General features: G+C 38.2%; 1 protein-coding gene across 1 annotated transcript in view; it reads left to right on the top strand.

Annotated features, from left to right (window-relative positions):
• The window catches only part of LOC130429801 (metabotropic glutamate receptor 7), a 175686-nt gene extending 152750 nt beyond the window's left edge, over nucleotides 1–22936 (top strand). The window contains 2 exon segments of the mRNA XM_056758594.1: nucleotides 11363–11609; nucleotides 21679–22936. Coding sequence (XP_056614572.1) covers nucleotides 11363–11609; nucleotides 21679–21728 — 297 coding nt within the window. The 3' untranslated portion in view covers nucleotides 21729–22936.
• The last annotated feature ends 1655 nt before the right edge of the window (nucleotides 22937–24591 follow it).

Here is a 24591-nt window from a genome sequence, read left to right as displayed (position 1 = left end):
TTGTTCTGCTTGGAGTCTGAACTAAAGCTCAGATAAATTACACATATTGACCAAATAATTCAAGAATGACTTTTTAAATAAAAAACCAAATGATCAACAAAATATTGATTAATAATTTAATTGTAGTTAATGTATGTGTTATTTCCAATATAATTTCCAATATATTATAATACATTGTAAGGTTTTAGTGGTTTTTATGCAATCTTTTTCCTTTTTACCCAATCTGTAACCCATCTCTGTTTGAGACTATAAATTCATCTTTACGTGTGTTGAAAAACAACTGACAGCCAGACAACTCAAATGCTTATTAAATGCTTAACGTTATAAATCGTGATAAGGTAATAAGACAATTTTAACACTGATTGTTTATGTACTTTTAATGAAGTTACGATTACAGTTTTAACCAAGTTTAGTGTTTTCCCCCATTTTGTACCATAGTGCTAATATTTTGATGTTTCGTTAGAAAATAGTAGGGACATTACATTTTAGTCATTTCATTTTACATTTTAGTCATTTGGCAGACGCTTTTATCCAAAGCGACTTACAGTGCACTTATTACAGGGACAATCCCCCTGGAGCAACAAGGAGTAAAGTGTCTTGCTCAAGGACACACTGGTGGTGGATGCTGGGATCGAACCAGCAACCTTTGATTTACCAGTTCAGTGGTTTAACCCACTAGACCACTAGACCACCATCTCCAACATTACAAGCAAATATTGTGCAAAATATTACAGCAAAACGCTGTAATTTCACTGAATTTAACAGTTATACCAATTGATCATGTAAAAGTGTTAAATAACAGAAATAAATGCAAATTTATAAGTCGGGCAAAGTAAAAAAAAATGTAACATTATTTTACTATAATATTTTTAATTACTACATTTTCCAGCTGCAAGTATCCCGTATCTACATCTAGACCACGGTTGGCAGATCTGTGTAAACAAAAGCAGCACGACGACCTAAACAAACTAGCCCAACACAGTGTAAGATGATATTATGGATAAAAACAGAGTAAGAATGGTAATAAGCTGATAAACCAAATTTATCCACCTTTAAAGGTAGAGTTTTTACGAGCTTTGCAGTAAAATGTCCAAAAACCACCAGGCCAATGTTATGTTTTTTACCTGAGTACTTACAATGTGTACTACTGCTTTTAAATCCTGAGAAAATTGGCATTCTAAACAGTGGACTGGGGCCATTAAGTCGCCTGTCAATGGCATTTTATCTGCGTTACCCTTTGTTACCGCCTTAACTGGCGTAGCAACCGTGTGACACTGTCGTAGACAGATGCGGAAGAAGGTTCTACTGTCGGTCCATCTAGCATTATCGTAAATGGTGTGGGTATGTTCAAATAACTTTTACTATGATTGATTTGAACACTTAAAACTGCGCAGTGTTATCACACCATCAAATTGGACAATTACTGTAACATCTATGACTAACAATTTAGTTTTAAACCTTACATTACTCACGTCTAATTCATTATAATGAAATAAAGTGATTTCATCAAACGTAACATTTATAAAACTTTATTACTTTACCTTTTCTGCTAACATGATTTCTCGTTCCCGTCTGATTGATGTATAAGCGGTACCATCACGGTGGAGTTGAAGACAACGTATCCCATCATTCCACGCTTCTACACAGCATCATCAAGCTACGCGATTGTTGTTGTTTTGATCGGGCGATTTATACAAAATGTACCTTTAACTTGCAGAATTTAAAACGCAGTACTGCAGCATCCCAATTCTGTGGGAAAACAGTTGACCTGGCAACCTTGATCTGGACCACACTTTTTTGCCCGCTACTGTACAATCAATTAGTTTTGAAACACACTATTTAATTAGGGAAAAAATGCCGTTTTGGTTTATCAATTGGAAATTGATGATACACTTAAAAGTGCTCTGTATACGATGGCTTGATGTTTTCAGTCATTTGAAATGCTGAGCTAGTTACTGTACCTCTTTCTGGAAAAGGAGCTCCGTTTGAAAATTGCAGCTGTTAAGTAGGTCACGGCAGTGACAGGATGTGAAGAACATGACAATGCTGCATGTTTTAAAGAGTGTTAAGTGGCCACATGATTGACAGTATTGCTGGAGCGGTGCAGGGAACGGAGGCGCTACCCAGGCTATTTGGTAACCGTGCCAGTTTGTCACACACAGAGCAGATTTGTCTAAAGTGGCACATTTACATTCAAACGTATGAAAAATCAGCCGGCGTGACATGTTTCCTGGTCTCTTTTGAGGAAATGAGTCTTTCGGTCAATATCAGAGAGATGCTAATTTGCGGGTTGATAATTAGAGTCATTTGGATGTTCAGTGGCCTTTGAATCGCGGGGAAAATGAGCCAACAAGATGGGTTGTTTACAAAGCATGATGACAGAAGAGTTTCCTCCAAATTGACTTTTTTTTTCATGGCCTGTATGAGTTTGGGTTAGAAAAAGCCAATAGACAGTATTAGGAGGCAGCGGGACCAAAATCGTACATAAAAATGTGTCGGCAACGTTATCTTAACATTCTTTAAGTCACCTTCTATGCCTTTTAAAATCGTTTCCTTGCACTTTGTAAGCGTAATTGTTAGTCCAACCTTGCATGAACAACCCCTGGTATGTAAACACTGTTTTGTTTGTGAGCCGGCGCTTTCAGGCATGCAGTGAAGCTAAGCAGCTATGTTTAATGGGATGTCCCTCAGGGCTCAGTGTCTGTCAATTTTTGTTGAGTGTGTGGTAATGGTAGTCTCGCACTTACCCCCTTTACCAAGGACACTGAGATTCCACCACTATCGCCCTTGTGTACCGCTTATGTTACAGAGTCCGTTCTTAAGGCTTTTGCCACGAAGGACATCGCCAACGAAAAAGATTGTTCGTGCTTGTCAATTTTGTACTCCTTGCTCTTTCATACGACCGTCTCCATGGCAACAGCATGAAAAGGGGTAAAAGTAGGGAAATTTATGAATGCTTGATATTTACTAAAGGTTTGATGGCGCACCAAAGAAGTTGAATTGAAATGAGGCAGTGCTAGTATTGCATTCAAAATGTTTATTTTTTTACTTCATAGTTTCAAAGATTTTTAAATGAAAAGGATGATGCCCTATTTTTGTGTGTTAAAATACAGTTTTCTCTCCATGGGCACACAGGATGTGCATGTTCTCATTTACAATTTTTTTTAAAAACAGAACTGGATCTTGGAAAGGACCTTAGAGAGTTTGTCCATTGGAGTGTGACCCAAATTCATTAGCCACATGTTAGCTTCATGCCACTAAATCCTGAATACACGAAGGTTTTACTGTTAGTGTAAAACGAAAGCTTCTATTAACTTTTAATTTGCAATAAATAAATGGTCTTAGCCTGGTCAAGCTTGTTATAACTGGAGGGTCAGCAGGATTTAGCATTGTTAAGCAGGCTGGTTTTAGAGGGAATTGGCCACTTTTTTCGCTGGTCAAACTATCCCCCAGCAAAGGCAAAACCCCTATAAAACCATCCTGCTTTCCAGCTAAAACCAGGTTTGGTTGACGCCAGCAATGATAACGTCATAGATTTGGTTTGCCAAATGCTGACAAAATGTATAACTTCAATGTATTATATAGGGTACTTTTGCTAGATGTTTAACATCAAAAAACTAACTTAAAGTACAAAGTGTTCTTCAATTGAAGTTAATTCGCCAAAATGTTATGAAAGTTATTAAAGTTTGAGTTATCTGTTTTAAAAAATGAACTCTGCAAATATATTTTATTTATATATTATTTATTTCACTATGCTTATTATTATTTAAGTATATTTTTAAAACATGCTTTCAGGAGCAAGTAATGTATCCTATTATCAATGTTCTAGTTATAAACTATACTACTAGGGACTAAATTGGCCCAATTTCTAGTTCATAAAAGTATACTTTAAGTGTAACAGTAGTAAAATTTCAACTATGTTTTTTGTGTGTACTGCAAAGTTTACTACAAGTGAAATTACGATATAGGTAAACTGATTGTTAACTAGTTCAATACTTGAGCCTTAGTTTTTAGTTTACACCTTAAAGTGTACTGTTAGTAAACTGCTAGTACAATACGCTACACAATCAAAGTAAACGCAACTAAAAATTTACCTCACAGTATACTCTATTATTTGTAGTTTAAAATATGAACCTGTGACTAAATGGCTCTTTGTGGTACTATTTCTAAAAGTGAATGTATCATACCAAGCCTAGCTGCTGAATACACTCAGTTTATAGCCAGTACGACGTTTGTGTTCGTAGTTAAGCTGGATGCTATTTCCCAATCAAGCCTAGATTGGTTTTAGTTTCTCTACTTTAAATAAAGAGCAGCTTTTATCTTAAACTGCTTTTAAAGTAGCTTCCCCAATATTCGCCGTAACGTACAGTTCATTTCCATGCACTGCTTTTAAAAATTACGAAGCAAATGTGTTTGCATAATGTGCAACCCGATATCAAAGTCTGCACTTGCGAACCAAGAAATGTCCCTCAGTTCGTTCAAAAAGCAACATCAAGGAAAAACGAGTGAAGCCAGAGGAATCTGGATTGCAGGTAAATCCTTCTTTCATCCCTCCCTTGTGTCTCTCACATAATTTTTTCCTCTTGAAATGCCTTCCCATCATCCCCAGTAAAACAGGAAAGAGGGCCGTCGGTACCACTGTGCCGGGAAACCGTCACAACTGAAGGGTTCAGACAACAAGTCTATAGCTCAGGGAGACCTTGGGGGTGTTTCTCATCAGCCGCTGTGAAATCGGGACACGGCACACAGATTAAAGCGGCAGACGTGTCGCTGATTGGGTCCTTTGCGGGATTTCGCTGATGAGTGTTCGAGACAAAGGCACTTTGGTTGTGTTAATGCTCTTATGAGAGGAGACCCCATGCAGAAGCAGATAGGCTGAACGGCGGTGGACCACATTCGGGATCTGAAGCTTGTGAGCACAGTAGGAAATGACTGGACTGAACTGATTTTGAATGTCTTGGTCAGACAATCTTTCAAGTGGCGAAAATAACAACTTGTTAATATGGTGCTTGCTTTGTTCCGGACCCTAATCTTGTCCCATACTGTTTTTGCTTCAGACATGAATAGAGTTGATTTTCTTACTCAATGATAATTCGATTCCTTCATCATTTATTTACCCTCATGTAATTTCTTTCTTCAGCAGAACACAAAATATATATATTTTAAGGATGTTGGTACCCAAACAACCTTTACCACCATTGACTTCCATTGTATAAACGCAAAATGGTGGAGTCAATTCTCCAAATATCTTCTTTTGTGTTCCACTGAAGAAACAGTCATATATAGGTCTTAATTGACATGAGGATAAATAAATGATGACTGAATTTAATTATTTGGGGGTGAACAATGAACTATGTATTTAATAATAAACATGTATGTACAGTACAGAAGCACTTTGCATGAAAATAGATTTGAAAAACAATGCTTACAACTTGGACTTATTTTACTGGCAAAAAGAAATACTAGAATACTAATAAAAGTCAAAATACTGAAATATGTTAAAATATAAATATTCATGCTTAACATTTTGGCCTTAGTTGTCTAGAACTTCTTCCTTCAGAAAAAGAAAGCAAGTTTCCAGAATTTGGTTGATTTGACATGGAATGACCCGCATTTATTCTACTGTATACATGGTGGTTTTTATTTGGAATAAAAAATAAGCCTTCATTTTCATGAAATGCTAATCAATGCTAAACTCTCCAGAACCATTTTTGAGACCCATTGGACTAGTCAACCATCCTGACACGTCCCTACCGGCAACCACCCACCCACACAACACCGCTGCATCATCGAGGCAACTTTTTGCACGATTAAGCACGACTCGCATTGTGAAAATCCAGTTTTGAGCCCCGTGGCAGTAGATGTCTCGTAAAATGTGCGCCTTATTAAGCTGTGATTGAACTTCTTTCATCTCGAAATGTATGAGGAAACAATGGTGCTGGCTTCTGCGGCTGTCTACATCTGAAGGGTTGGGTGTTTTATTGCGTCTGTGGTGTGAAGCGGGTGACACACTGTGAAATGTACCTCTCCGCCAACTCTCAAGGCTAAAGTGGACGAAATTACCAAAGGCGCCTGCGTTCTTTTATAGCTTTTAGTCCATTCATGGTCGTGTTGGTGTGTGAATTACAGGTCCCCGTTGATTTTGGTCTGTAATTATATTCGCCAAATGGTAATGTACAGTTTTGCTCTGTCAAAGGCTGGGTCTGCTTTCTCGCATTAAAATGGCGGTACGTCTAACAAGATGAATTATAACTGTAGACGCATACTCGGGAACGGTTACTCATCATTGTGTGATATTGTAATTATGATCTGATTATGAATGGCGGGACGCTTTTTTATAGGGCTGAAATACCGCAGAGGCGGTGAAGAAGGTGTCACATGCACACAAAGCTCTCTGTAACAAATCCGAAGCCTTTCCGAGGAAAGTCGCTACTTCCATGAGACATTACGCAAGTATGATTATTTGAAAGCCAAAGCGAAATCAAGTAGCCAATCAAAGAGCATTTGTTCAGCCGCAGCCTCTTGATTCCCACGGCCGGATGTGTTTTCAGAAAGCCTGCTTAGCGTTTGTTTCCTCACACAGACATAATCGCACAATCATACCACTAGCAGGTGCGTGCTGTTGCATTAAATCTCATTATGTATCTTTTATGCATTCATTTGCATAATCCCAGCCTACATTTGCTTTCTGACCGAAACATCCGTAATTATAAATGCACAAGGATTAACCTACGGCAATTATCACGTTACTGTTCATTTAAGAAGAGCCACCGAGCAACGCGTCCACCGGTGAATAATTGTCTCGTCTCTGCGTGTGTTCGTGGTCAGCAAGTCGGCCACCTGTGCTGTCGCGACGCTTAAAATGTAGAGCAGGTGTGGGAACGACAAAGGTTGTTGATAAAGGCCACGTACGCAAGACCTGCCAGACCAGCAGGTGTCCAACTCTTGTTGTGTCTGAATAGACTAAACGTAAACAGACTTACAAACATCTGACCAGGTGCGACGCCTTGCCGGGGATTAGTAATTTCTTTGTTAAATGTGAAAATGCTGTCAGAGGCTACAAATGTATAACATCAACATCTTATTAAGAAGCGAATTTATTGAGTCGTACATTAGACCCATGAGAGTTTGAAACATGTGGAGTTTGGGTGCTCCAATATAAATGTAGATTGTAGAAGTAAAATTAGATTTAAACCAAATAACTGACCACAGATCTGTGACTGAAAATAAAATATATTATATTTCTCTACATTTTACTGTACAAACTCCATGCATAGACATTCCAGTTGTAGCTTTTCGAGCAAATCTACCATGAATTATGCGGTATTCGAATTTTTGTGTCGCAGTACAATAAAGCTGGTGTCGTTTGTGAACCAAATTGCAGATTTAGTGAGAACACCTCATTTGAATGTGGTTCAGACTCGGTGGTCTGCATGGAATGCTGAGTTTAGGGTACTGTGCATGCAAGAGTGTTGAGTCGTGTTTAATGCAGAGGGCTGTTTTATTTATGCCATCTGTGGCCTTCCCATGTGGATTTAGGTCAGTGAACGCAGGTGCTTTTTGAACTGATGTCTCTACGTTTACCTTCGTGTTGCGAGCGTGCACATGCTTGCTCTGCGGTGTACATGTGCATTCACTTATATGGATATGCAACATGCGTATGCATGTTTGTCGTTCAAATCATGCTTTTCATGTAGATTGGTACTATATACATAGAAATCTTATTCAATGTGTTTCATAGGCGTTTCATTGTACTTTTGCAGGATATTTGTTAAACGCATAATTGTTATGGCGTTTTCAGCATCAAGTCTACATTCTTGTTCGCTTATCGTCTGAGCTGCTAATGTAATTAAAAATTAAAATGTAATGCATTAACTACATCAGCCCATCACACGTCAAGTGGTGTAAGTGGGTTGATTTACGTAATGACTGCTATAAATCATTCTGGTCTCAAGCAAGCAGACCTTTGACTAAGTTAAGAACTGAGCCATGTGACTAGCATGTACATCATACAGTTTGGTTTTATGAGTCAAAATGTTTTATATATATCATTTTGTCGAGATATAATATAACATAACAGACTGGTGAAAAAAATATACATGATATAATGCATTTTTCCATATCATGTTGTATTCTTATTGTTGCCACATGGGGTGCTATAGCAGACATGTTTTATTTAATTTTTTATTCAAGGTATAAAACACAATTACAGGTGGGACAACGGACATCACAAATACTCTGCAAAACCTATAGCAGACATTAATGCAACGTGTTTTCTGAAATTTTCTTTTAAACAGACCTAAGTTTGATGAAAAACTGACCGAGCAAGTTAGTTAAAACAATTTGTTTTTCCAAGTTAGCCACGTAAACCGTATCACCCCCTTGAGTTCTGAGGTAAAGTGTAAACTTGCAAAACGTTGACTTAATATACATGTCTGAGTAAGCGTACAGTTCTTGCATTATATTTATTTCTAATGCGAATATTGAACTTTTTCCTGAACATTTGTACCGCAGGTATGAATACCTACACTTTCTAATGAAAGGTGAGCTATAAAACAGTCTGTCAGTAGGTATTATCATAGCCTGAAAGGCTTGTGTCACACAAACATCAAATGGTCCAGGTTTTGACTTTGCTGAAAAGATAAATAAGCACATGGCTTTGATGTAATGTCTGCTTTATTTTTCCGCATTTAGCCGAAGAGATGGTCCACTTGTTTATGTTGTCACTGAAATGGCTAGTTGAAAGCGGAGAGGATAAATCGGTCTTTGAGAGCCTTTCGTTGAGCACATTGTGTTTTTATGTCTAACTGCCTGTGCTCTTTTTCAAGTCGAATTACCCACTGACACAGAAACAAAAAAGTGCGTAAGGTGGTTAAAACGGATGTTTAGATGACAACCGGCTTTGTCCTTTTGTGCAAAGAGCGATCCGAAAAAAAAGTTGAAATCTCTGCCTACTGTACGACTCCCACGATTGCGTTTCTCAGTAGTGCCAAATCTTCCACCTTCATAGCTTGACGGTAGACTGCATCACACTGCAGTTTGTCACTAGATGTATGTCACTTTATATAAGTCCCTTTCTTTCTATGACGGCTTGACTTCTGTGTGGCATTTAGGAATGCTATTTTGTGGCATGCGGATGATGGTTTGCTTACTCTATAGGTGCGATTCTACGAACACATCAAAAAACTCCCGTTTCGAGGATTGATTTTTTAAAACTTCCAAAGGTATAAACAGCTTAGAAGAAAGTTCATACAGGGGTTGAGCTCGGATAAAAGCTGGGATTGAAAATATGAGTAGGACTTCCAGCGTTCTGGATTTTCACGTCATTGTCTGAGTGTGAAAGAAGAGCCGATTGCAGTGTATCATGGAAATGCATTGCACTCTATTCTGCAAATGTTTTTCTGATGCATTGTCAGAATTAGTATGTGAACATCGCAGGATTCAGTGTAACGTGGTTGTTTGTAAATTTGCATGTGATGTGGCTGTTAAAGAGGTTCTTTAAGAGGATGTCGAACTGTTGGTTGATGCATTTCAATGTAGGACAGTATTGGTTTAAGGTTAGATCTTTTGTTTATTATATCAAATATAAAATTTTGACATGGAAAAGCTGATCAACGTGTATTCCGGATCACTGGCTGTCACATTGTGTTAGAATTTATTTATTTATCAATCATAAATCATTAACCATAAAAAGATGATGAACATACACACAATACATTTTTCGAAATCGACACTTACGAGACAGACGATCCGGGCCAGTTTCATTTACTGATTGTGGTTTGTGGGGTTTTAAGTTATTTTTTTCAGTTGGGCTACTACTATACTACGACTACAAATCATTGACTTGAGATTAGTTTTGAGATATTGACCTTCAAAGTTTCTGCATTACATTTGTCCCCAAATGTACACAACATAAAGAAAAAAACATTACATGATGTATATAAGTTCAATTAACAATTTTGACAAAATTTCAAACTTTGCATATAATTCCATAGTGACGAAATCACAATATAGTTTCCTTCCCAAAATACAAGCGAACTTGGTCAGACGCCGGGAAACAAAACTGTTTGTCTAAATGATGGAAAAGCCGATACAGTATAAACCGCCATACCAGCCAACCCCATGTGAGAACAGTTCTCATTTGTTCGATTTTCAGTCCATGTATGATGTTTTATAAACTCTTCTCTATTCTTTGGAGAGCTCCGCAGTGTTCCACAAGCTGTTTTATTGAGCTGTTTATTTCTGGGCTGCTCTGGGTTTGACTCTATTATTAGCATCCACGGAACCTCCTCATCGCTGTCTCGTTCTTCACGTTCAGACGTCTCAGATGAGAGAGAACGTTAGGAGTAAATGCTCGGTAATTAACACTAACACTGCTTCACACAGACATCCAGACATTCTGTACATTCGGCTTTCTGTACATTTATTTGCTGTCTGTGCAAAACGAATGTAAAGATTTCATCAGAGAAGATTTCTCTAGCGAAAATTTAAAGGCACAGTAAGCGATTCCTGAGAAGCGTTGTTGAAAACTGCAACAGAACTGATTTTGTTTCCAGGCAACTTCTGTATAATGACACCATAAAGTTCAAGCAGCCAATCAGATCATAATCTCAGGTTTTCTGCTATCACTTGCCAGTTTTGTGAGCAGTACGCATTAGACAACGGACAGACCGTGGGTGGTGTGTGGGCGTGCTGTCAGAGACTGAAAAACTAGCTTCCATCAAACGTGGCTCAGCTCTGACACCGGTCGACAGGCTTCTGCCGACCTATTAAAAGCGGAAGAATTTAGTGCCTGGCTTTGTTTTGTTTGTATTATAGTTCACCCAGGAATACAATTTTCATCATGAAGTCACTCTCATGTCATTTTAAACCTGTTTGACTTTGTTCTTCAGAACACAAAAAAATATATTTTGAAGAACGTTGATAACCAAACAACATTTGACCCCATTGACTTCCATTGTATGAACAGAAAATACATTAAAGGCATGAGGGTGAATAAATTGGAACGTTTATGCAACAGCCAAATTAAATAAATCTTTACTGTAGTGCTATGGAATTGCTTATAATACTTGGACAAAAAACTGCATCTGGTCAGGAGCTGTGCTCGCCGACAACAATAGCTACTCCAGTTTTTTAATACGGTTATTATCCATTTTATATCATGCATTTTGAATGCTCCGAATATGACACCAACCCGACTGGCATGCTCAAACTATTCTTCATTCTGTCTGGAAAATCATACTAGAGGGACTGTATAATTTATGAACTTACATTTATATCTGTTTTTAGGTCATGATTTATGTGTCTTTGGAGAATCCTCTTCCTGTTGTAACTAAAACGTTGTCTTTTCATTTTTCCAAAGCTGTACGTCCAAACCACCACGCTGACGATCTCCATGAATCTGAGCGCATCTGTAGCCCTCGGTATGCTCTACATGCCAAAAGTCTACGTCATCATCTTCCACCCGGAGCTCAATGTGCAGAAACGCAAGCGCAGCTTCAAAGCAGTGGCGACGGCGGCCACCATGTCCTCGCGCCTGTCGCACAAGCCCAGCGACCGACCCAACGGCGAGGCCAAAACCGAACTGTGTGAAAACGTGGATCCCAACAGTAAGTAAAACATTTTTTATTTGATGTAAATGGCAGAGTGGGTAACGTTCATTTGCTCTATGAATTCAAGCCTCTTTTTCTATCTGTATTTTAACATGTAGAGTAGCAATGTTAGTGAGACAGTTTATGTGCATAAAAAGCAATAAAGAGGTAAAACTTGGACAAATAAAAATTGAGGTCTTGAATCCCATGAACAGATGGAAGTATATAATAATTAAATAATGTGATTATTGCACATTATTTTCTGCATGTTTTCTGTCTCTCTGCACCTGTTATGGCGCTGTTGTGCAGTTGGCAGAATGTCAAATTGTGCTTAAAATGTGTGCTTTATGAAGATCTTTACACATGATTTTATATAAGGTACAGTTTTGTTACACAAAAAACTGTTGTTAATCTTCTTTAAGAGGTCTCAAATAAAACGGCTTCATTTCTACAATTATGATTTGTAGTAGTTAGGTATGTAAAGATGCAAAATGACATGCAGTCATTTCAAATAAGTCAAATCAGTCTGTGACAATGAGACTAAAATATAATTATGGACATGATGACAAAAGATCTTTTTTTTTTTTAAATTATTTTTAATTATTTTACCTGGATATTCCCATTGATATGTTAATCTCTTCTTCCAAAATGTATAAACACTTAACTCATTTTATTTGACTAAAATAAGTAAATCGTTGACAAACATTTTTTGTATACATTATTCATGTACATTACATTTATAATAAGATGCTCAAATGTTATAGCAAGGACTTGTTAAACTGTTATAAAGAATTACTGTAAAATCTAATTTAGTTCATTGGAAACACTCTTTTGGATATTTTAACCAACTTCAAGGTACATGAACAAATTTAGTTTTTCAATTATATTTATAAATGAGTTATTTGCTCTTTTATAGCTCAATAGATTTGATGTAGTTGCCCATTGGATTTCATTTACTGTAAATATTGACTTACTGAACTTGTTTCTCCGCTTTTTTGCTTAAAAACAAATGAAACAAAATTGTTAAAATACTTGAAAAGTATGGAGGTGTGAAATGTACTTAGATTTTAAAGGTAAATTTATTTGTATTTGGGTTAATTTAATGAGAGTTCAAATCGATTTTCAATAATATTGACTTTTCATGGCAGACTTGACAAATCCGAGCTCAGTTTGTGACATATGTTGAGATCTCCACTGAATTTGAGATCTTTGTCTCCATTTAATGTCACTGATGTCTAGTAGAAGCAATGAGTGATTGCATCTGCTTTTTTTCTAATAGGTATATAAAACCTTAAAACTGTACTTTGCCAGTATAGTTTTGTACTCAATACATTCATATCGAAAATTCTACTAAATAGTGATTTACCTTAACACTTATATCAGAATAAAAATAATACTTGCAAATTCTATCCCCATTATGCCCAAGCTTGACCCTAAAACCACCTCCAGCGTGCCGTGTTTGCCAGAATGTGACAGTGAGCTGAAGTTGTGTTGCTTTGGACTGTTGCTTGTTGCAGCATGAGCTCGTGTCCGACTATAATGGAATGAAGTCGTCTGCTGACAATGACCACATTTCCTCTAATGATGAACACAAGATGGCGGGTGGCACACCGCAGGACCAGCATAATAGAGCAGGAGTATTTCTAAACTTTGAGGATTAGCATGCAGTCGCCGTCAAAGAAAAGCCACGGGTCTTTGAAAAGGAAATGCAATTTCGGCAGATAAAAAGCACTTTTGGTGTTGTTTATGCTGTTTTGACCCAAAAAGGCACAGGCCATTTCAAACTTGTTGGTCTGAACATAAAGAAAACAATTTCGGGAAATTAAGATAATTTCAGAAACTAAGGCTTTTTCTGACACAGGCAATGCATTCGCTGAATTCACCTGCAATCTCAGATATGCCATTGTTAGTCGGGACACTAGGCATGGAGACTAAATAGGGAAAATGGCATATTTCACATTGTTTCATTCACCATTGCTTTCTTCACAACTGCATATAAGCCACAGCCATCCAGCTTCCCGTCAGTTTTACATTTTATGGCTGTTTGGACCAATCAGAAGCTTTATTTCGCTTCTGTTGTACCAGTGTTTGGTCTGCTTCTGTTTGACCAATCAGGAACAGCTTACCAAGTACTGTTTTTTCTCCGACAGGCTAATTCTCATAATTTATCAGGTAAGACCAAATTAATTTTCTTTCATTCTTAATGACCTTGCTGGGTTTTCTAAGGCTTGGGGAAAGGACGAGAAAGAAACGCTTTTCTGTCTTTTGCTGCCATTAATCACGGCCTACGAATGTTACACATAACTTTATGAGCATCACGTAGCCTTCCACTTTTGGGCTGCTGAATGAGAATCACTGAGGTTCATTCATAGAAAAGCAAAAAAACGTTACAGTTACATTGAATCGTTCAGGAAACCTAAATTGTGGTACACTTTATAATAAAAGAACAACATCACTGCCACATTTTTTATTGCACTATTGGCTAAGTATGTAGAATGTAAATTCATGTTCATAGTTGGCTATAAGGTACGGCAGGGATGACGTATCCAAAACGGGGAAACGAGTTAGCAGTTTAGCACTTCCGGTTACATCGCCTCAAAGTCAAAGTGGGTTTTTTGAAAGGGGTTTTGGTTAAATGCCTTAAATATGGTCTGCGGTTAACAATTTTATTCTATGACATAAAACTCCCCGCTTGTGTTTTTTTAATCGTTTACAGTGTCTTAAAAACGATGGTTGCTAACAAGTTGCTACTCAAGTTGCGACATGGGGACATTAGACGTTATTTTGCATATAAATCTGACAAATAACGCAACATGGACACAAATCTCTAAAAACGTGGTTGGAGATTAATTCATAGAGTAAATACTTACAAGGTAAAGCTTTTAATAAAGTTAAAAAAAGTTATCAAGAGGCTTTGTGTCATGATCTCGCCTTCCTAGCAGATGTTTCTCTTTTTCTGACTGGCGGGATCATGACAGCCACATTTCTTGTGTTCGTTTTGGAAGCATATGGCCTTTGATTATGCATTGTAGTCTCCCGTCCTCCGCCTTAGCCCGTTTTCTTATTCATTATCCCGTCATTAGTTTACGCCCTTCACCTGTTACATCCCCTTAGTTTATTCCCTATTTAAAGCCTGTGAGTTGTCTGTCTTGTGCTGGACCTGTAAGTTCTTTAGTTAAAAGTTGAATTTTATCCTGTTATGTTTTCGTCCTGTTTTTCCCCATCGAAGAATTTTTCTATTCAAGTTTTGTAAATAAATGTTTTTGTTTAAAGAGCTGTGTAACACAGTTCAAAGTAGGGAAGTAAGGAGGCGGGAACCAGCGAACATTCAAACAAACTTTAATAAAAAATAAACAAACATTAACACGGAAGTAAAAGGTCGGCAGTCACCTCACGGTTGTAGCGAGTCCCCCCGTTTCCTGCTCCTCACCCTCATGGCTGTTGGCAGCAGGATTCCGGCTCCCAGCCAACGGCGACGACTCCTCCGCTCCTGCAGGTGGCCCCCACCCCACCTAGACCCAGGAGCAAGGCAGCGAGCTCTCCGTCCCAGGCGATTCATCTCGTTCCAGCACCACCGCTTCGAGCAGCCGCTGGCGGACGATGCCCCTCAGCAGCGAGGGCTCTCCGACAGCATGTCTCTCCTTCCTCCCGGGCTTTGGCACCAATGTAACAAGGTTCAATAAAAGAAAGGAAGGAGGCGGGATCCAGCGAACATTCAAACAAACTTTTATCAAAATAAACAAACAATAACACGGAAGTAAAAGACCGGCAACCACTTCACAGTCGACTGCCGTTCACAAGAACATAAATATAAACTTAACACATGCGTCCGGGCCCGGTCCTCTCTCGTCAGCAGTCCCGTCGGGTCCGTGTATCATCTGATCATTTGATTATTCCATTCAATACAACAAATGGGAAAAGAAAAAAGAGTCAATATTTTTTTTCCCCTTTTTCTGTATGCACAATTTTTTTCTGTAAAAACAATGGTTTTCTTCTTATTTCATCTTAAAAATAGGAAATCCAAGAAATGCATAAACAAAACGGAATAACGACCCGAATTACTGTTTTTTCATTTTGGGGTAATTTCGCACGGACTTCTGCGTTAAGTGAGCGCGGCATCACGCTCTTCACAAATGCGATCCATCAGTTATAATTTACAATGTCTTTAGCTGTACATATTTCATATTCATGAAATGTTTATAAATAATGTGACATGTCACGAGATGTCGAAAAAGGGTCCATATGCTCTCTGGGGAACACTGCAACATTATTATGGGCCGATACTGGTATGTTACCTAAAAACAGTAGCCTAATGCAAGCAAAATCTGCATAAAGGAAATGATTCCCTAGATAGGCATATGACTGCAATCATTTGGCAGTTTACTTGGTTAATTTAGCTAAAACTGATGTTATGTAATAGTGCAAATGACTACATAAAAACCTCACAGTTTCAACACAAACTGAACATTTTTGTGAATTACTCTATAGCAGAACTTCGACTGTATAAGCTCTGGAAAGTATTGTAAGTGAACGTTAGGCATTGTCCAATATTATATTTTTGAGATATTTTCCACCGCCATGTCCTCCTCTCTCAGTGTCTTTTAACGGGAGTGAAAAGTACAAACAAAGCGTATATAAATGCATCCATTTCGAGTTTCGCAAGATCGCATGCACTTGTTCCCGGTACTTCACCCTAACCCACATACTAACCCTAACCTAACTCTACCCATATAAACTACATATGATTGTTAAACTTGCTAAAAAACAGAGTTGCGTGATGACGTCAGACGGGAAACATCAAGGATTTAGTGAGAGCCGATCCCGGTAGGTGGCTGTGCATTGCGCAAAGTGTGGGCTCGCAGAAGACTTGCGAATCACCCAAAAATGAAAAAACAGTATTTCGGGTGGTTATTTCGATTTGGTTTATTTCTTTATTGGATGTCTCGTTTCAAGCTGAAATAAGAAGAAAAACATTGTTTTCTCCCCAAAATGTGCATAAAGAAAAAAAAATATAGAGAGTTTTTTTTCTTTTCTTTGTTGTATTGAATGGAATAATCGAATGATCAGATGATACACGGACCACGTCGCTCGTCCTCATATGCTCTCGATTCCCTCCGTGAGATGTGCGGGACCGGTGCGCACACAGCTGATTCCAACTATCACTCACGCCACCGGCCCCGCCTCGCGGCTCTGTCCCGCCTTCCTCCCCACAAGCTGTCTGCAATTGAGTTTTGTTCTCGCTATCCTTGACAGTTGTCGATTAGAGAAGATTATCTCGATAGACATAACATGTAAGTATCATAAACTTTTGTTTATCACAGAGCTTATTTTGGCAATCTGAAAAAAGTCTATTGGAAAAATGCATTGGCTTTTGGATGCAGTGCTAACTTATTTGTTTTGCCTACAAAATACATCATCCCTGTGCCACTCTATGAATACCATTTTTCTGTCAGAAATTCTTTGTGTAAGTTTTATAAGTAAATACTGTATATATCCATATTCATGAAATATATAATCAGTTTTTCCTACTCACTCATTTACATTTGTGACCCTGGACAACAAAACCAGTCTTATGGGTAAATTTTGCGAAGATTGAGATTTTTACATCATGATGATAGCTGAATGGTTTGTTAGGATAGGGCAATATTTGACCAAGATACAACAATTAAAATTCAGGAATCTGAGGTTGCAAAAAATCTAAACATTGAAACAATCGCATTTAAAGTTGTTATTCGGAGACAAAGTAACAGGCCATTGCTTAGAAGAAACTGTTAAGTTTTAGCGGTCTTTATTGGCCTACGGCTGTACTGATGTCGTGGAGAGCAGAATAACCTGTAAAATGAAATTCTAAGATTCCTGTAGATACCAAACTATAGTGGGTAATTCCCAAAGAAAGGGCAGCATCGAGCAAAGTTTTTAGGCATGTTTCTGGCTACAGCGTTGCATATAACCGCCTGTGTTCTAGGCCAGCCGGATGTACACAGCCGAATCATCGGGAGTTCTGCAGGTATTGTGAGTAGGGTTGGGCGATGTCTACCAAATTGGCATCGAACGATGTCTATAGTGAAACCTCAAGATGGATGATGATATAGTTGTCTTCTTTAAACAAGCCGTGACGTCATGAAGTGAGGGGCATCTAGGCGCGAGCTGCGCAGAGACACGTCTTCTTTATACAGCACCAGTTGGGTAGTTATCAAGTCAGGCGTGTATCATCTGTAGAGTGAAAGCTTCTCAGGTATAAACTCATACGCGTCTTCTTTATACAACACGTGCTGCACAGTTATAAAGTCAGACGCGTCTGATCTGTATCTTGCAAGTTATATGCCCCTTTAGCCTTGTATATATTTGTTTACAATGCAATTTGAAGTACAGAACAGCGAGAGTCACATGACTAAAGTCGAAGCAACAGTTTTTCAAACCTGTGATAATATCAAGCAGGCTTCGCTCAGTGTTTACATACTGATTTAACTCTTCCCCACCAGCGTCTTTTTTACATTTTCACCAAAGTTTAATGGCTCACATTACATTTTTTGTAAGGAATATATGGACAAACACCTGCGCCACCTGCTATACAACAGTACAAACACCGATTGCCGTAATAACTCATCTTTGGCAGGGAAATGTTGATTTTTAAATGACGATATTACTCGTCAATGGCGGGGAAAGAGTTAAGAAGGGGCAACTCCAACTATATTGCCATTAGAACCCCTACCGTAAGGGATTTTATCCACTTCTTCCATTTCGCACCTGACAGTAGCGATCTGTTGCTGTGAGAGCTACTGGGTTGTTTGCATCAAATATGGACATTTTGAAGGATAAAATAAACCCAAGTATCTAGATGTTTCTTAACATGTGAATGTGATTTAACACCAGAAATGTTTATCACACAACACTAAGTACAATCCTTTATTCCTTTAAAAACAATCCTTTGAAAACAACCATCTTTTTACCATCTGAAGTTATTTGTTGTTATGCAAACTAAGTATTTTGCCATGATTCAATTTGGCTAGCTTGTTCCAACCGATAAATACCTTGTTTGGGCTTGATTGGTCAGAACAGACCTGCGACCACAGACCTGCGAGAACACCTGATTTGATTAAATTACATTTAAATTAAATTAATTGACGGTAAGTTTAAATCGAATCGCTGTAATTGTGACATTAATGACCATAAAGTCTTATTGCTGAATTTGCCAATTTCAGAAAGTATATAAGCAGTGGCTGATCATAGTTACGAGACTGAGCTCAAATGTCAATGGTAATCTAATGACACGTGAAACATCCCCAGGATCAAACGCAAGTCCCACTGCTCAATTCCCCAAGAGCCGGCGTGATGGCATGGCTGACTCCGCCAAAGGTCCCAGAAGAGTCGTGAACCATCTGTTTCCACCGTCCCTGAGCACTCTCTTTCTTTGTTTCCCCTCCATCTTTCTCTTCGTAACACGTTCTTGCTCTGTAAATTATTTTTATGGATACATATGGGGATGTCCCGAAAACCTTAAAATATCTTGACAGCCAAGGGAATAGCCTCTAAAACGATGTAGTTCAGATAGCATCGGCAAGAGCGGAGCCGCATAATCATCGCCATCATTCCTGTCAATTTTGGCGCCGCATGCAAATTCATACGGTATGCAGTTTTCATTACAGAGTACGAACGGCAGGGGAATTGAGTGGAAGAATGCGATTTGCGTCATCCAGTTAAACACATTATGCAACTAGAAAAAGTTTGCATCACAACCAACGTACTGTATAGATTTATTTTGGCAACAGTGATGACTCATTAGTCATGTACAAAGCGAACAATTGCATTAAAGATAAACACAAAACTGATGCAGCAGAGTTCGTGATCATATTCAATACCTTAATGATCCTTGCCGTCATGAAAAGAGAGGGTGAGCAATTTCACAGACGTTAATGACCCATAATATAATATCATTCCAATAAAATCAAATAAATGAGCGCTATAAAATTTTTCTTCCATTGTGAAGATTAGATGAGTCAAGCACACAGAAGCGTACACTACACTATTATAGATGCACATTTGAAGTTTTTATGGGACGTTACACTGATACCGATTTGCAGCGACAAAGTGACTGTGGCCGCAAGTCATTTAATTTAATTTGTTTCTCATTCTCAAAGTACAAGCCTAAAGAATTTTGTTGTAAATCGTTCATAAAGCACTTCGTATGTAAATCGCAACACCATGCGGCATAAATTGTAAATTGACGCATCACCGATCTTACAATTTATATAATGAACAGTTACATGATGTCTGCACTTTTATGTAAATATTCACAATATGTTTCATAAGAAGGTTTTACGAACAAATCATACGGAACGTTTTTACGCACTGTGTCATAAGAGGCTAAACTATAGATGTCAATTTGAGTCGGGTGAAGGCAAACATCGGCAGTACAATGTAGGCGTGTTCAAATATGTTCCAAAATGTAAAAAAAATAATGTGAAAGAAGGGCGATGCAATACAGCGACTAACAGACTTTTGCAAGATACTTATTCTAATAATAATAATAAATTACATTTATTTTTCAATATATATATATATATATATATTTATATGTCAAAGTGAACAGTTCAGTAAATGTAGCCCAAAGCGTGAAGTGCCCTTGTATTTCTCCATTCACAGCTGACGTGTATGATGAGTCTCGTTTCAATGCTCCGGCCGTCCCAGGAGGACTGTGGGAGTGAGACGTGAGTCGTTAAGACGTTTATAGTGAGGCGAGCTGTAGGGACGTGCCGCCGTAGGTCAGGGGAAACGTAATGGCTTCTGTCTGAAGATTCATTAGTTGAAGAAATGTGAAATAGTCTGTAGTTCTGTGGCTGGGCGGAACTCAGCCGGTGGGGCAAATGAGATCTTTAAATGGGGTCACATTGCCTCTCCTTCATCTTCCAGGGTAATGCCGTCACAGTAGGCAGCCCGGTATTCAATTCTGTACAATCTACTACTGTATTTACACGAGGGCTCTCAATCGATTAACAAAAATGTAATCAAATTACTTACGTGATGAGCTCATTCATTAAATCCCATCAGTTGAAAATTGTCTTATATGAATATAATAGAAAGCACCCGAGGGTAAAATTAGGAAAGTTAGCAAGTTATAAAAATAGTGAGATAAGATATTATTGTGGAAGAGGAGCCAGTTGATAGAGATCAGGATTTTAAGAAGATAAAATCTTGTTTAAAATGATTATTTAAGCTGCACAAAGTAATTGGGTTGTCTTTGTTTGTGCCCTAGTTCCTGTGAAGTGAATACAAATAAATGGGTGATGTGTGTTTACATATCGCGGGCGGTTTTATGACTTGGCATGCATCAAGCTCACATTTCAGAATAGATTGCTTTTTGACTGACATTTCACTGAAAAATAAAAGGCGGCTACTGACTCTTAAAGGCCACAATGATCTGTATATGTGGTAACCTTTACTTTTAAATATTCAGAAGTTCATTTACATGCAAAAGACCACAAAAGGGGAATTGGATGAATGTGCTTATTTAAAAATGGAGTCATTAAGTCCCATGGATTTTTTACAAACAGAGCGACAGGTGTACACGTAGAGCAGTTTAATAGAGTATTTCTATAGTGTTTTTTTTCATGTGGGGTGGCAAGTTATGCACTCCCTTTTAATGCTATGAATGTTGCTAAAGGGACAGTTCGCCCAAAAATGAAAATTCTGTAATTTATTCACCCTCATGTCATTCTTAACCTTTCTTTCTTGTGCAGAAAACAAAAGAAGATATTTTGAAGAATGTCGGTAACCAAAACGACACTGACCCCCCATTGTATGAACACAAGCCACCGAGACATTTCTTAAAATATTTTCTTTTGTGTTCCAGCAAGAAATAGTCATGTTTTTGAATCACATCAATAAAGAATGACAGAATAGTTACTTTTGGTGGAGCGATCCCTTCGTTTAACTGTGACTTTTCTGGACAAAAAAGTACTTTATTTTTGTCCCGTCTTTGAACTTTCTTTCTTAAAAGTGTCGCTGTCGGGCCCTCTGACAGGAATCAATGTCTCCTCGGTGATTTTGTGAGAAATGATGGCTATCTTTCATCTTCCTCTCCACCCAGGTCCAGCCGCTAAGAAGAAATACGTGAGCTACAATGACCTTGTGATCTGAGGGCCTCCAGCAGAGGAAGAAGGTGATCGATGACAGTTCTTGGTTTCTCTCGGCATTTGGCACAAAGTAATGCGGGAAGAAAGGATTTTTGCGTCCCTTCGTTTTCACCTCTCTTCTGCCTGAGGACCGGGACAGTGATCAGGCTCTCAGCTAAACCAACGACTGAGGATATCAGCTGATTTTTAACACCTTTAACACTTGGAAATGAGTAAAAGCACCCAGAAAAGAACTTTAAAACATACGAAAAAAAAGAAACAGCGACACAAATCAAAGAAGAAAATACATTTTTGTTGTATTTTTTATTTTGGTCATGGATGAAGCTTGGTTGATGTGGTTATACAATGGCACAACACGACTCGTACGTCTGCCAGTCAACGTAGTTCGCACTTGCCGTGACAGACCTTTGATAAGACGAATGATCCGACGATCTGTCACAGACTATTACGGGTGTCACGTTGACGGAATGACACGGATTCAGAATGCCGGCCCCGGGGCCTTTTCCTCATCTTTACATGTACTTCCAAACTGCAAGTTTTTCAGATTTTCCGTGCAAATTCGTGTGTTTCTCTCAGCGTTTCTGTTACCTTTTGCTGTTGGATTTTTACGTTTCAGTTGACGATTTCTTAGGTTTTCTTTGCTTTTTTGAATGCACATTGTATTAAAGCCATATTCTTCTCTATGAGATCTCTATGAGAATACTTTTTCCGGGGTTTTTTACTTATTTTACGGAATTCCGTTTGGTTCATTTCCCCTTTCTTTATAAATGTCTCGCGTTTTTCAGCGTTTCCACCATGTCCGTAAGGGTTCGTAGACCATCGACTGTGTTTTTGTGAGAGACGTTGCGTTGGTTTCGCAGTATGTAAACCCCGGTGTTTCAGAACTGATGGTGTTTCCGAATTCTTTTAAAGAAAGTGTTCATGTAGCAGTTGTCAATGCATGCTTGATATGTTTGATGTTGAAGTAAATGAATATTTCACCACAATTCTCACACACTGGCCTGTTTATTGATCATTTCAAACCATTTTTGATTTATTTCTCTTTTTTCTCAGTAAGTATCTCATGAATTTTTTGCCATCCACTCACTCAAGGCAGAATATGGCTTTAATTTGTCTTGAAATTTCTGCCCCTGAACTTATGGAGAAATTGTGCAAAAGATATGAATATATATTTAAAAAAAATCTGAAAAAATAAAAAGCATGTATGTTTTATACTGTTTGTACTAAGTATATTCATGTTGCCCTTGCTGCTTATGTGCTGATATTGTGGAAGACTTTTATGTTTGGCCACTCATGCAACTATACTGTGGTGTTGTCCAAGAATGTACCAACATGAAATAAAACCATTTGGTTATTTTTTATTATTATTATTATTTTTAGTCTTTGCTTGACTTACAATGAAGCACATTTTGTATTTAAGTCAACAACACGATTTACGTCTGCGATGTTAATTCTGTTAAACAGGATATGCTTGGATAAATGGGTGCTCCAAACCAGAATAAAAGCAGGTGGTCAAAGAAAAAAAAATGTTTCTTTTTACATTGTGATGAGAGATTATAAAGACCAACAGCATCATCTCTGGAACAACATTCACCGGTGACTCACTCACAAAAAGACCCAGAATGTGTATTAGGAAAGTAAATACGCTCAATTCTGATTTCATGTTGATTTAAAGATTATCCAAATCAGTTCACCTTCCAAACATTTTCCTTTCGCTTTCTGATGTAAACAAATTACGTGGAAAAACTTTTAAGATTTTTCCTCTGACGCCCAAACTATCTTAGAAACAAAATACATGAAGTAATAAACTGTTTAAACGCAGACATCAGACGAATTAAAATAAAGCCCAAAGTATCTCATAAATTCAGATGGAGAGCGATTGCATAAGCCCCCATTCCCATAATCCCATATGGGACAATGAAGAAAGCCCTTCTGTTAAAGTTCTTGTGTCGGGAAACGTATTCTGCATGATAAAAATGGAATCAAAGTGGAGTTTGATTGGCGCTGCATTAGCGCTCAGAAATGTACGGAGATGACAAGCCTGCATTGTCAGCAAAAGACATTGTGTGCTTGAAGCTTAATGCTTGACGGAGGATGACAGATATGCGTCTTTCAGCCGCAGCTGGAGAGAGTTCGAAGTCTAAAGTGTCTTTAGTGTGACTCTTTTTTGTAGGATAAGGCAAAGGAAAGAAGTATGTGTGGTTTGCAAAAGACGTTTGCCAAAACACTGTCACGGCTCTGTGCTCAGCTGTGTGCGACGGTTTTTTAACTCAGTTCCGGTGCACATCAAATATCACAGCACAGCGTGAGGATGTTTATGCAACCGAGGTCATTACGCGTTCAGGAAATTGTCTGGAACAAGTCTGGAATCTGAATTTATGAGGAGTCTTGACTTTTACGTTTTACATATCCAGGCTTTGATTGTTTGGCATCGAGTCTGGTCCTCATACGAGCTTATGTTTGGCTAACTGACGAAATGTTAATGTTCTCTTATTCGTAAGTCACTTTGGAGACAAATGTCTGCTTAATAAATACATTTTAATATAGAGCAACATCTGCCTAGAAGTAATGAGATTGTTTGAGCCACGCGTAAACCAATCGGCACACATTTGCTTGGACATATCATTAAGGGTGCGTTCCCATTTCTAGTTTGGTTATTTTGGTCCGGATCAAAAAGAAAAAGAATGATTCAGTCTTTATAAAGGTTCGTTTGGCATTCAGATTGACATTTTAACAGCGAACCTAAAGATACCGAACCTAACAGCTTACGTGTAACGTCGCAGCGTGATTGGACAGATTGTATGATTTGTATTTTAATACGGAACCTACCGGACATCCAAAACAATGTTGTGTGCTGGTTATACGTG

The sequence above is a fragment of the Triplophysa dalaica genome, chromosome 10 (genome assembly GCF_015846415.1).
Source record: "Triplophysa dalaica isolate WHDGS20190420 chromosome 10, ASM1584641v1, whole genome shotgun sequence".
NCBI classification, from domain to species: Eukaryota; Metazoa; Chordata; class Actinopteri; order Cypriniformes; family Nemacheilidae; genus Triplophysa; species Triplophysa dalaica.
This window is presented reverse-complemented; position numbering and strand designations above follow the sequence as displayed.